Source organism: Cherax quadricarinatus, chromosome 29 (assembly GCF_038502225.1).
Source record: "Cherax quadricarinatus isolate ZL_2023a chromosome 29, ASM3850222v1, whole genome shotgun sequence".
NCBI classification, from domain to species: Eukaryota; Metazoa; Arthropoda; class Malacostraca; order Decapoda; family Parastacidae; genus Cherax; species Cherax quadricarinatus.
The window spans coordinates 36,422,904-36,436,585 of NC_091320.1; the positions used below are offsets into that span (position 1 = coordinate 36,422,904).

Sequence of the window (13,682 nt, forward strand, 5' to 3'; positions counted from 1 at the left end):
CATAGATGCGATACGAATAAGTGCTGCAAGAATGGCATACAGTTCAGCAGTAAAAATGCTAGCTGAAGATAGTAAATGCCCCCACACGACGCTGTCCGGAAACACTGCTGCGAATCCGACGCCGTCTGAAGACTTAGAGCCATCTGTGTACACAGCGGTAGCATGAGAATGGGAGTGGAAGTGATCAAGAAAAAAGAGAGCGGGAAGCCACCGTAGGCAGTTGAGCTTTCGAGCAAGGGAGTGAGAAAGAACAGACCCGAACAGCTGGAACTTCCCAGGGGGGTAGGGAAAAGTGAGATGCTACATGAACATATAAAGGTGGTAACTGAAGGGAAGACAAGAGTGAATGTAGGCGAAGAGAAAAGGGACGGAGCAAACAGGGGCGGCGAACGAATAAAGAATGTCTACTAATATCGGTGACCATTCTATAAATGGAAGGATTGTGTAGATCGTGAGAGCGTACATAGTAGCGAAGGCAATGGGCATCACGGCGATCAGACAAGGATGGAACATTTGCTTCTGTATAGAGGCTCTCAACAGGGGAAGAGTGAAAAGCACCAAGGCACAAACGTAATCCTTGGTGATGGATAGAGTTAAGGCTAGAGAGAGAGGAGCAGGAGAGGCCGTGGAATAAATCTGGTCACCATAATCGAGTTTCGATAAAACGAGGGCTGAATGTAGGCGAAGCAGAGTTCGACGATCAGCTCCCCAGGAATGATGAGCAAGGGTTTTAAGAAGGTTTAGCCGGCTGTGACAAGTTGCCTTCAGAGAGGTAATGTGAGGTTTCCAAGATAACCGACGGTCAAAGAGAAGGCCTAGAAACCTGACTGTATCACGTTCGGGGATACAGGAGCCATAGAGATACAAAGGATGATCGGAGATAACAGAGCGTCTAGTGAAAGTAATTTGGTGAGTTTTAGTACTTGAAAATTTAAACCCATGCGTGGTGGCCCAAGTGGAGACATGGTCGACCGCATGCTGGAGAGAAACTGCAATAAGGTGACAGTCAGCGCCTGCACAAGCAATAGCGAAGTCATCAACATAGAGTGATGACCAAATACTGGGTGGAAGAACAGAGGCCAAATCATTTATAGCAAGGAGAAAAAGTGTTGTGCTTAGAACACATCCCTGAGGGACACCTTCAGCTTGGATGAAGTCCGGGAAAAGAACATTATTGACTCGAACACGGAAATGTCTGTCAGTTAAAAAGTTCTTAAGGAAGGATGGTAGATTGCCTCGGAGGCCTAAGGAATGGGCCTGGGCCAAAATATTATACCTCCAAGTTGTGTCATATGCCTTCTCAAGGTCAAAAAATATGGCAATAACTGAGTGATTATTCGCAAAGGCATTACGAACATACGTATCCAAGTGTAGTAAGGGGTCTATGGTAGAACAACCCTTACGAAAGCCATATTGACTAGCAGAGAGACTGTTGTGTGTCTCTAAATACCACATTAAACGTCGATTTACGAGACGTTCCATCACTTTGCAAACTGCACTAGTAAGAGCGATGGGGCGATAGTGGGAGGCATCATGTCCTGTAGTACCCAGTTTGCGGAAAGGGAGAACAATGGCAGATTTCCACAGCTGGGGAAGAACTCCTTGTGCCCAAATAAGATTGAAGAGGTGTAAGAGGACTACAAGGGCTGACCGATGTAAATGTTGTATCATACGAATATGAATGTCGTCAGGCCCAGCTGCCGATGATCGGCAAGCTGAGAGCGTTGCCTCCAGTTCTTGAAGTGTAAAAGGCACATTATACTGTTCTTCTCTGAGAGAAGAAAAGTCCAAGGGTACTAACTCTCTGGCAGACTTTGAGGAAAGAAACGAGGGGCATAGATGGAGCCCTCGGGAAATACGGACCAGATGTGTGCCAAGTTCAATGGCAACGTCGAGAGGGTTTGCTACATCAACACCAGCGACCCGTAGAACAGGAGCCAGGTCAGGAGAGTATTTACCACTCAATTTCCTCACTTTTTTCCAGACTGCACTCATAGAAGAAGCAGAGGTGATGGTGGAAACATAGTCTCGCCAACAAGTGTGTTTAGCTTCACGGATGACACGGCGAGCGATCGCACGCTTCTGCTTAAAATCAGGAAGTCTCTCAGCGGTTCTATTATACCGGTACCTGCCCCATGCAGCACGTTTCAAACGTACTGCACGAGCACAAGCAGGAGACCACCAAGGCACGCACTTCTGAGAATGCCTGCCTGAGGTTTGGGGTATAGAATGAGAAGCTGCGGTGTAAACTGACGTTGAGAAGATGTGTAGGAGCTCATCAATGGAGGATGAAGAAGGAACCTCACTAAAAGCAGTGAGGTGTGAGTAAAGATCCCAATTTGCCCGATCAAATTGCCAGCGAGGGCTACGGAAATGTGGTGAATAGGAAGCAGAAGTAAGAATGATCGGAAAATGATCGCTGTCATGTAAGTCTGGTAGAACAGACCAGGTGAAGTCTAGTGCAGTGGAGGAAGAGCAGACTGATAGATCGATGCAAGAGAGAGTATGAGTACGAGGATCAAAATGGGTGGGAGTACCCGTATTTAAAACATGGAGGGGGTGAGAGGCGAGAAAAGCCTCCAATTGGATGCCACGTGAGTCACAATGAGACCCCCCCCCCCCAGAGGAAATGGTGGGCATTAAAATCACCAAGTAACAGAAGTGGTGGCGGTAAGGATGAAACAAGAAAGGCAAAGTCTGGGATAGAAAATGCCCGAGAAGGAGAGAGATATAAAGAATATATTGTAAACCACTTATTCAAGTGGATACGGGCTGCAGTGTAATGCAGCGAGGTATGGACAAATAGTTGACAGTACGGAATATCATTGCGTAGAAGAAGGGCACTTTCATTAAAGGTCCCATCTGAGAAAGGATCCGAAGAATACAATAAATTATAGCCTGAGATAGGTTGGAAAACAGCCGAGTGTAATTTTGGTTCTTGTAAGCAAGCACCAACAGGGGAAAACCTGGAAAGCAACATCTGAAGCTCACCCCAATTACCCGAGGCCGCGGATATTCCACTGTAAATAGGCCATGATTGGTGATGAAGAAAATACCAGGAATCTGTAGGTAAAGGCACCTACGGACTAGAGGGGTTAGAAAAGTCAACGTGTGGTGGCATTGGAAGACGTTCAAGTAGCGAAGGAACGGAGCGTTGCGAAGAATGGGAATGTGAAGATGGAGGAAAGGGAAGAGAAGGAACAGGAAGTGAATCAGTGTCCATTGAAGGTTTAGTCTCCGCAATATATTCTGAAATGGCTTCAAGTGTTTCTGAATTCAAAGATGTATGGGAGACCATATTGGAGATAGGAGGAGGGTGAGTAAAGATTGGGACAGTAATGAACTGCACCAAAGTAGAGGGAAAGGGAAGAGTGTAAGGGACTGGAGATGAAGTGTAGGGGGGGACAGAAGAGGCAGAAACCTGGGGGGGTGGCAGAAGAGGGAGAAACTTGGGAGGGGATGGGGGTGGAAGGCATAGTACAAGGAGAAGGGTGAATCTCCACACTTGTAATATAGCCAGAGAGAGGGGAAGAACTAGGTACAGAGACTGGAAAGGTAAAGTGTGGAGGTGGAAGAAGGGAAGGAAGGGGCAAAGAAGATTTGAGCAATGTGGATTTTTTGGACTTCTGAGTAGAGGGGCGATTGGTAGTAGGTGTCGTACGAGGTCTTGTCGATACTGGGGCTTGTGAGGAAGGACGCGAAGATGTGAGAACAGACCGAGTTGTAGTTTGGATGTCAGAGCCAAGGACAGCAAAAGGATTAGATGCCGCAGTGGCTATGGGAGGGGTAACAACAGAGGAGGCTGCAGAAGATGGGACCCCAGAAGTGGGGGGATGTTTGGAAACACGAGAATAAGAAACACGGGGTAGTCTCCCTTGGAGGCGGAGATGAGTAACTGCCATAGCATAAGGGAGACCTTCTGCCTCTTTGAGGCAACGGATTTCACGTTCATTTAAGTAGACCTGGCAACGGCGGAAGTACAAAGGCTGAGCTTCATTACAATGAAGGCAAGATGGAAGTTGACTGCAAGATGTATTAGAATGGTCATCGGCACCACAGACTGGGCATTCGGCCATAGATCTGCAATATTTCGCTGGGTGACCAAAACGCCAACAATTTCTACATTGTTGCGGTGTAGGTATCACCTTTTGAACTTGTAACCGATGTCCCGCGACATATACAGAGGACGGGAGCTCTCGGCTGTCAAAAGTTAAACGAGCCACATTGCAAGGGTAACGTCTCCGCCCCCGGGCAGGAAGGACATAAGTGTCTACTTTGAGGATTGGGAGATCCTGGAGTTCCAGCTGTTCAAGAATGTCATTGCCACATGACTGGAAATTCTGTTGGACTATGGTATGGGGCAGAATGACAGTACCACTACAAGAATTGAGAGAAAGATGTTTTTCAATAGTGATAGGAGTAGTATCGATATTCGAAAGGAGAGAAAGATCATGAGCTTGGGTAGCATTCTGGACAGTGACGATGCGCATACCGCTCTTGAGAGCATGAAATGAAATATCTCTACCAACATGATGCAGGAGCACTTTGCCAATACTATGGTCAGAAAGGTAGGCAGAAGAAGAAGTCGGTCTTAAAGTAAAGAATTTAGTCCATTGTGTGGTCCGAAACTGAGCATGGAGAGGGAGTGCTTGACGTGTCGGTCTTTTCCGAGTAGAATGGGAAGGTAACAAAGGAGCATCATCAGGAGATTGACGTTGGCGTTTAGGAGTAGGACCGGAGTTGGTCCGGCGTGAAATGGGCTGGCGATTCGAAAATTGCCGTACCGTAGAGGGAGAGGCCGGAAGCATAGTCAAAGGAGAGCGGAGGTCAGAGAAGTCGAAGGAGTCAGTCGAAGCCCCGGTACCGGAAGCGGGTGAGGAAACAGCACCAGCAAGAGGTACAGGGGCATCAGGAGTGTCCGAAAGAGTGGTCTAAAAACAAGGCAGGGTCAGAATGGGGTGCGGTATCAAGAAGGGGCCCGGGGGTAGTGGGTTCATGGATTGGGTTCTCCATGGTTAGGTTACTCCTTTGCTTTTTGTTTTTAAGAAAAAAAAAGAAAGAAGAAAAGAAAAGAAAAATAAAAAAAGAATAAAAAAAAGGGGGGAGCGGGGAGGAATAGTTCCCAGGAGGAATGAAAGGGCCGGAAATCTCCCTCCGCGCCCAAGAGGACCTCAGCACCGCAGATACAGCATGGAACCCGTGCCATACCCTACCCTTCATGCCAGTACACCAGCAATCCGGATAGCAACCTCATATCTGCCGAGCTACCTCGGTAGGCAAAAGAGAGGGCGGCCGGATATCCGCCACAAAGCATACCTCCTTCGGCCACCACCCCCGGAATCCGAAAGGTGGCTTCCAGAGATACACCCGTCGCCCGAAAGACACCCAAAGCTACTCCAGGATACCGGAGAGGGATCGGGACATCCCCAGGCAATCCAAATTCCACGGCAAACTACGCCACCGCCAAGAACCTCAACGGAATGGGATGGACCCCGGTACCCTTTCCCCTACCAAGGAACTAGCATGCCTGTGGGAGAAATCCCAAAGGCCAAAAAGAGGAAGGGCAAAAGTGAGGGGTGGGGAGGAGGAGGAGGAAAGGAAAAAGGGGAGGATGGGATAGGGAGGGGGGGATTGGGGAGTAATTAGGTTCGGTCTGAGGAAGGAGACCGACAGGTCTGATTCCTCAGACCAAGAGCCTCTTCACCACAACAAGGAGCCCCCCTTGAAGAGGCCAAATCATATTAAGTTTCCCACCACCCACATGTCCCTACTACCCTCCCTCCGACCCCCGCAACTGGCAGTCAGCCTGCCCGCCATTTCCACAGCGTGGTGAGTGTTTTGTTTATTATTTGCTATTAAACTACAGTATAAATAATGTCAACCCATTCATGACTTTATATTGGAACTGCCATTCAGACAGGTATTAGACAGTGACATCATTTGTTTACTCTTGAACATGGCAAAGAATCGAACATTTCTGCTATTGCTAATAATAATACGATAGAACTGAAGAAGGAAACTGTACAAAAACACGAGGGTTGAAGCAGTGACTGAGGCATCCCAAGTCAGTGTGGCTTTATGCTGGAGTGAGCATTAGCCTCTGCACTCTTCCAAAAATTTCACAATAATTCATTGTGTTTGGTGCTTGTAGATTGAGTGTGACTGCTACACAATTAACCATGGGCCCACAAACTTGGTAGTGCCAGCCCTTTGGTAAAGAAATTGAGAAACACGATAGAATTGAAGAAAGAAATTATACAAAAATACGAGGCAGTGTGCTGCAGTGGTATTTAATAACATACATGTTATTAAACCATAACAGGTATGTATGTATATAGTACAATATTTTACAATGTTTTCTTGTATTTTATGATTGTTCATGGTTCAATAGGTTAAGGAAGCAGTATTGTATTATATTTTCCTACAATATATTGGGGCACCAAACATTCGTGTTTTTTCAACATTCGTGAGGTTCTTGATCCTCTAGCCCTCACAAATGTTGAAGGAGACCTGTATATACATTAGAGGTGTCTTAAAATAAAAGATACTGTATATCAGAAATACAAAACTATTATAATAAAATAACATTTGCATAATTTATTCCATGACTAGAGATAGGAGTTACATAAATGTGGTATGCAACTGCCAATTTTAAATAATCTTTAGAATAAGATGCAGACTTATAAACTAATACAGGATCATAATACAAAACTTGTAGTAACAGATCATATACTGTGAAGTATAACCTTTACCTAACATATCAGGATCTACATTCTTGTGACACACACTGAATGCCAGCGGAAGACGTTCTCCATGTTACCACAGCATTATAAGGCAAAAGATAAATTATAAGTAACCCTTGATGTGTGACATATGTAATTTCCTTATGTACATGTAGATTCAGAACTTCAATAAACAAATTATTATAATATAATCCTTAATGCTCAAAATACTAATTAGAAACTGGTACAACCATATTTATGGATTTATTAGTTTTAATTTGAAAATGTTTGTAATAAGCTAATTGCAGTTTCAAAAATATATAATCCACGAGCGAAGAGGCTTGACATGTAGTCAGGAGGTTCCTTAAATGTAGTGCTGTACACGGTTTTGAGTTGTACTTCTCAGGGGCTTCTACAAGATGCTACATGCCTTGGACTGCAATAAAGAATTAAGACATTTCAAAGGAAATTCTTACAGTATTTCTTATTTCTGTTTTCGACCAAAACAGAAAATACATTTTTGTATAATGGATCCCAGAAGGATCCACCTGGAGTATACCACAAATTTTCCCTACCTAATACCTAGCTCTCCTTGCCCTATTATGGTTTAACATGCACAACTGCACTCAGTTCAGCCTTTCCTAGCTGCATATCTCTCTTTGTTATGCCATCCTCACATGCTCAAAATTAAAATTAGCCCCCCCCCCACACACACAAAATGGTCCACAAGAGAATTGTTTTGAGTGTTGTTTAGGTGCCACCTGATTGGTAGTCTCTCTCTCTCTCAAAAGATAAATAGCCTTAGTGTAGTCACTTGATTATGTTGACTGGTGAAAATACACACTGATGCCTCCATATTACAGTATTTATCTGTCTCCTAATTTCCTACTGTGTGCAGCAAATATCACATATACCGAAGTATAGGCCAGAGCTTAACCCTTTCAGGGTTGGTGCCGTACTAGTACGTGTAAATTCTAGCAGCTTCAAATTAAGCGGGAAACAGCTGGTAGGCCTAGATGTGAGAGAATGGGTCTGTGTGATCAGTGTGTGCGGTAGGAAAAAATTCGAGGACCCAGTGGTGCATTGTGGGAATGCCATTTTAGTACACCTTGCTCACCATGCCTCGCGGTAAGAAACTCCTCACTTCTCGGCAAATTGGGACACACTTGTTTCCCAGTGACAGTTCTAATACAGATGGAAGTGCCAGTGGAGATGAGTTTTAAGGTTCTGGTGAGGTTGTGACCGAAATTAATGACCATAATACCGGTAATAGTGAGGAAAATAAAGACGACCCTCAACCTTCCACCTCTGGTGCTGGGCCGTCTTGTTCACGTTCAGTTGTACCAGAACGAAAGAGGAAACTCTTATTTTCCCATATCCAGGGCTCAGATGTGAGCAATGGTGATGATAGTGATAGTAAATATGAACTCCAAGCTCTTGAAAACAGTTCCAGCAGCAAGAGTGAAGTAGAATATTCTCCAGTGAAGCGTTAGTATATACGACGGTATATGAGCTCTGGTAGTGTGCCATATGCTATTCCAAAGGGAAGGAGTACATCTCAAGGCTGTACAACAGGAACAGATGGTGAAAATGAAGATGATAGTGTTGCAATTAGGATGGAAAATGTGCATGCATCTGTTAATGGTAGTGGTGGTGCCAGCAGTGGGCCATGCTGCCACCCATGCCGCTGACTCAGCAGAACTACAACAAAGACCATCCCTCACCCACCCACCACACCAACCTCCACAACCACAACCTCCACAAACCCAAGTCAGTATCCAGTACCCACCAGCAGACCACACCTGGGATTGGCAGGAAGCTGCCAATTTTGTTCCCAATCCCCATCACTTTGATGAAAGTCAAAGTGGAATATGACCATCTTGTACACTTGGGAACAATGCCACTGAACTGGAATGTTTCGAGTTATTCTTTGACGAACCCCTGATGGAAATTGTCAGGGAAAGCAACATATTTCGAGTACACCATGGCAAACAATACTTTCACCAAACTCACGCCTACACAAGTGGAAGGAGAAACTGTGGCCGAGATGTATCTGTTTGCCACAATAATGCTTGTGCCACATGTGTATAAGCACAGTGTCAAATCATACTGGTCGACAGACCGCCTGATTGCAACCCCAGGTTTCAGTGATATAATAGGAGTGAATTGATTTGTGCTATTACATATCCTTCACTTCTCAGATAAAACCAAGCCTGACAGAAATGACAGGTTATATAAGATTAGGAATGTGTTTGTGTATCTGAAACAGAAATTCAATATATGTATTTTTATCCCTTCAGGAAGCTTGTTATTGATGAGTCTGATTCTCTTCAAAGGAAGACTCTCATTCAAGCAGCACATGCCAAGCAAAAGGAAACAACACTTTGGTATTAAGTTGTTTGTGCTTTGTGATTGCTACAGTGGTCTTGTATTGGATATAATTGTGTACACTGGAAGTAGTACATTGCGAGATACCAGGAAGTTACTGGGTATCTCTGGTGATGTGGTTAGAACAATGATGGAACTATATCTTGGTAAGGGGCATGTATTATATGTATACTGATAACTGGTACACAAGCCCCTTACTCAATGATTTCTTGCGAGTGAACATGACAGATGTGTGGCACAGTGCGTGGAAATCGTAAACATATGCCCAGGCTCGACACTGGCACTCATAGAGGTGAGGTGCAGGCGTTTGCTGCCAATGACATCATGGCATTTCGGTGGCATAAACAAGATGTCACACTGTTGTCATCAGTTCACTAACGAAATGGCAGACACTGGCAGGCAGCACAGAGAGAGCAATGAACCCATTCTAAAACCTGCAGCTGTGATTGACTACACACCCTCAATATGCATTCAGTGGGCAAATGTGACATGCAGACTGGGTGTGCTGATTGTGTTCGCAAGTTATAAGTGGTACATAAAACTCTTTTTCCATATTCTGGACATTTCCATGCTCAATGCTTATATGTATAAGATGAAGACCAGAAACAAACCACCATATGGCAAATTTTGTTAGTCTGTCATCAGACAAATAATAATCAAATACCAAGGAACAACACCTGCAATACAAAACTGCCCATTAAACTTTCAACAGCTACCTTCTCGTCTGAAGCATGGTGATCACTTCCTAACAAAACTGCCTGCTACTGCTTTCAAGAAAAAGGCTCAGAAGAGACGTTACGTCCGTGCACATACAAAAAAATGCCCACAACAACGCAGAAACACTCGTTTTATGTGTGAGGAGTGTAAAACATCAATGTGCATGGCACCATGTTTCAAAGACTTCCACAGGCTGCAGAACTTCTAGAAACATGTCCTGTGACTGTGTATATAAAATATAGAAAAATAGTAATAAACATTTTATATTGTCTTATATCGTTTGTGTAAACAAGTTTTGTAAACAATATAGTGACAACAGTGTTTGTGCAGTTATTGTGTAGTATAGAAACAGAAAAAACTTACAAAATAGTGCTCATACTGGCCTCACAGGCCATAAAAGTTACTTGAAAAAAAATATTAAAAAACAATAGAAAAAAGTAGAAGAAACAAAATAAACAATTACCGGGTGACCGGCAATGTTGCCATATGCGGTTCACTTTGTCAACTTCACGCCTTCATATCTCAGGAAGTATTGACGACAATTTTTTTTTTTTAGCCTATAAAGTTTTTTTTTTTCTAAACTCTCTTCATAAAATGTTTTTTTTTTTCGAATATTTTCCGACCCCGAGAACAGATTTGGAAGAGGGCCTGCCGACCCTGAAAGGGGTTAAAGGTCGCAACCCCCCAAAATAACAAAAACTCATCAGTGTCAATTAAACAAAAAAAAAAACACTCAAACCACACTGATTAATCATTTGTACAAGTCTCAAGAGCCCAGGCTGAACTTCAGGAAGGCCATACCCAAAAACAAAGCCATGAATGTGGCGGGAAACACTTATCCCTCACTGCGAGTAAGACCTGTCTAGCATGGACCAGTTGGCTTGCTGCAGTGCACCTCTATTCTCATGCAATGGATGGGTGAGTAGGACCTGCTTAACATAAATTAATAGGTCTACAGCTGCAGTGCACCTCTTATGTAATGGTTGGGTGTGAACAGAACCTTCCTAGCATGAGCAAATACCAGATAGGTCTCCCATATGTTTTATGTTCATCAAGTCTTTGGCTGACTATGTATTTCTGTTTTTCTCACAAATATTGCAAGGCTTTCAGTGTTACTTTTTACATCTTCAATACTTTCTTGCAAGTTTTGGCTATTTCACATCAGACCCATTTCACCCCTTTTAAAGTCACTAAAAAACTAGGATAGACTTTTACATGTAATATACCAAAAATGAAGGATTTTTTTTTTTTTTTTTTTGGGAGGGGGTGAAGTCCGGAATCAACCTATAAGCCCAGCTGGGTTGTACTCTAGTTTACAGAAAGTCTACTTGTAAGATTCACAAGGCATTTAAGGATTACAATAAAAGAGAGACACGAAACTTCACCTACCTGTTTATGACCAGAAGTACCTCTTGAGGAGATGACACCAGCCTCAGATGATGTAAAGGCTTCCATCACTTGTCGTACTGATTCCTCACATTCATCCATGTTTGGGTCTCCAATAGATTCTGAAGATACAGTACTCTTATTCATATTTTTAGTTATACAGCATATAAGCACATCCTTCCATATTTACAGAATACGTACAGTAATACACTAATTTCAGAATTTCTGTAATGGAGAAAAATTTTAAATTCCTCCCCTATACTAAACAAGTCATTAGTATGAGGGGAGGACAGTTGTTTCACTTTATACAACAAGACATAAGGGTCAAACAGCAGCAGAGAAGATGGCAGACAACAGCCAATCAAAAAGCAACCAGCTCTAAATTTGCCGAGTATCAGCTGACGAAGCACCCTACTGACCTATCACAATGGCCTAAGTAACATTTCCTACTATTACGGAGTTTCTTACATTGGTTAAGTTAACGAGATTTACCTAAGTGAGCATCCTCTTCAAGTGGATGTTTACTTTTAGTTTTCTTAACCGTTCTATCTTCAACACCTTCAATGGACTCCTTGGACACAGCCGAATCACTTTTAAGGGAAGACGACTTCTTCTTTCCCAGGTTACTAAAGAACCGGGAAAAACGACCACCTGCAGTACAAAGTACATCAAGAAATATATATGTAAAGAGAAAACAATAGTTTTAAAAACAGTAATATACATATTAATGACATGGGTTTAATGATGCTATATGGTTGGACCTTTTTACAGTGGACCTTCGGTTATCAGACATTACAGATATCGGCCAACTCAGTTTTCGCCTGCTTTTTTGGCCGAAATTCTATCCCAGTTATCAGCCGTTATTTCAGAGCGGCCGTATTGGACACGTCCACCCATAGCACAGTATGAAAGTGAAGGAGGAAGAGAGAGAGGAGAATGTGCCTTCTTCAGTGATTCTACGATATGTACGATACTAAAGCAGCAAGATTCGATAAAGGTTATAGTGCCAGCCAGCAATAAAGTGTAGCACTAACAGTGTAGCAAGTAAGTTAAGCAATTAAACGATAGAAAAAGGACGACATGAAACTGACTCCTCCAATGTTGTTGGAGGTATATTATAGGGTCACTGACAGCTATACACCACGCGGCATATCTTCCACCACTCTAAACAAATACTAACATCTCCTCCAAGGTAAGTGTAAATATTTCTTATTCATAAATTACATACATTGTTTCAGTGTGAATAGTGGTGGTGGCCTCTGCTGCCACCACCAACATCACTCCTCACATACGTAATGAGGTATATACTCTAGAATGAATAACATGTTTCTACGTTATTAATTTTGTTTATTAAGTCATATTAGATGAATTGTGGGAGATAAATAAGCCACAGAGTTGATAATAGCATCATTTTTTTTTATTATTATTATTATTAACACACTGGCCGATTCCCACCAAGGCAGGGTGGCCCAAAAAAGAAAAACTTTCACCATCATTCACTCCATCACTGTCTTGCCAGAAGGGTGCTTTACACTACAGTTTTTAAACTGCAACATTAACACCCCTTCTTCAGAGTGCAGGCACTGTACTTCCCATCTCCAGCACTCAAGTCCAGCCTGCCGGTTTCCCTGAATCCCTTCATAAATGTTACTTTGCTCACACTCCAACAGCACGTCAAGTATTAAAAACCATTTGTCTCCATTCACTCCTATCAAACACGCTCATGCATGCCCGCTGGAAGTCCAAGCCCCTCGCACACAAAATCTCCTTTACCCCCTCCCTCCAACCTTTCCTAGGCCGACCCCTACCCCGCCTTCCTTCCACTACAGACTGATACACTCTTGAAGTCATTCTGTTTCGCTCCATTCTCTCTACATGTCCGAACCACCTCAACAACCCTTCCTCAGCCCTCTGGACAACAGTTTTGGCAATCCCGTACCTCCTCCTAACTTCCAAACTACGAATTCTCTGCATTATATTCACACCACACATTGCCTTCAGACGTGACATCTCCACTGCCTCCAGCCTTCTCCTCGCTGCAACATTCATCACCCATGCTTCACGCCCATATAAGAGCATTGTTAAAACTATACTCTCATACATTCCCCTCTTTGCCTCCAAGGACAAAGTTCTTTGTCTCCACAGACTCCTAAGTGCACCGCTCACCCTTTTTCCCTCATCAATTCTATGATTCACCTCATCTTTCATAGACCCATCCACTGACATGTCCACTCCCAAATATCTGAATACATTCACCTCCTCCATACTCTCTCCCTCCAATCTGATATCCAGTCTTTCATCACCTAATCTTTTTGTTATCCTCATAACCTTACTCTTTCCTGTATTCATATTTAAGCATTTTGCCCTGTCTCCAAACAAACTCGCCTCTCTCTCTGCTCCTCGCCATTTTTCATTCGCCAACAAGACTCTTCAATAAAGGTAAAAGTGATTTAGATGTTCATTTATCCA

General features: G+C 43.4%; 1 protein-coding gene across 4 annotated transcripts in view; it reads right to left on the reverse strand.

Moving 5' to 3' along the window:
• Positions 1-5,202: 5,202 nt before the first annotated feature.
• The window catches only part of LOC128690451 (X-linked retinitis pigmentosa GTPase regulator), an 83,597-nt gene continuing 75,117 nt past the window's right edge, over positions 5,203-13,682 (reverse strand). For all 4 annotated transcript variants that reach the window (XM_070089739.1, XM_070089741.1, XM_070089740.1 and 1 more), the window contains 3 exons: positions 11,706-11,864; positions 11,217-11,335; positions 5,203-7,158 (listed from right to left, as the gene is read on the reverse strand). In XM_070089739.1, the coding sequence (XP_069945840.1) occupies positions 7,135-7,158; positions 11,217-11,335; positions 11,706-11,864 (302 nt within the window). In that variant the 3' untranslated portion in view covers positions 5,203-7,134. The remainder of the gene's footprint in view (positions 7,159-11,216; positions 11,336-11,705; positions 11,865-13,682) is intronic.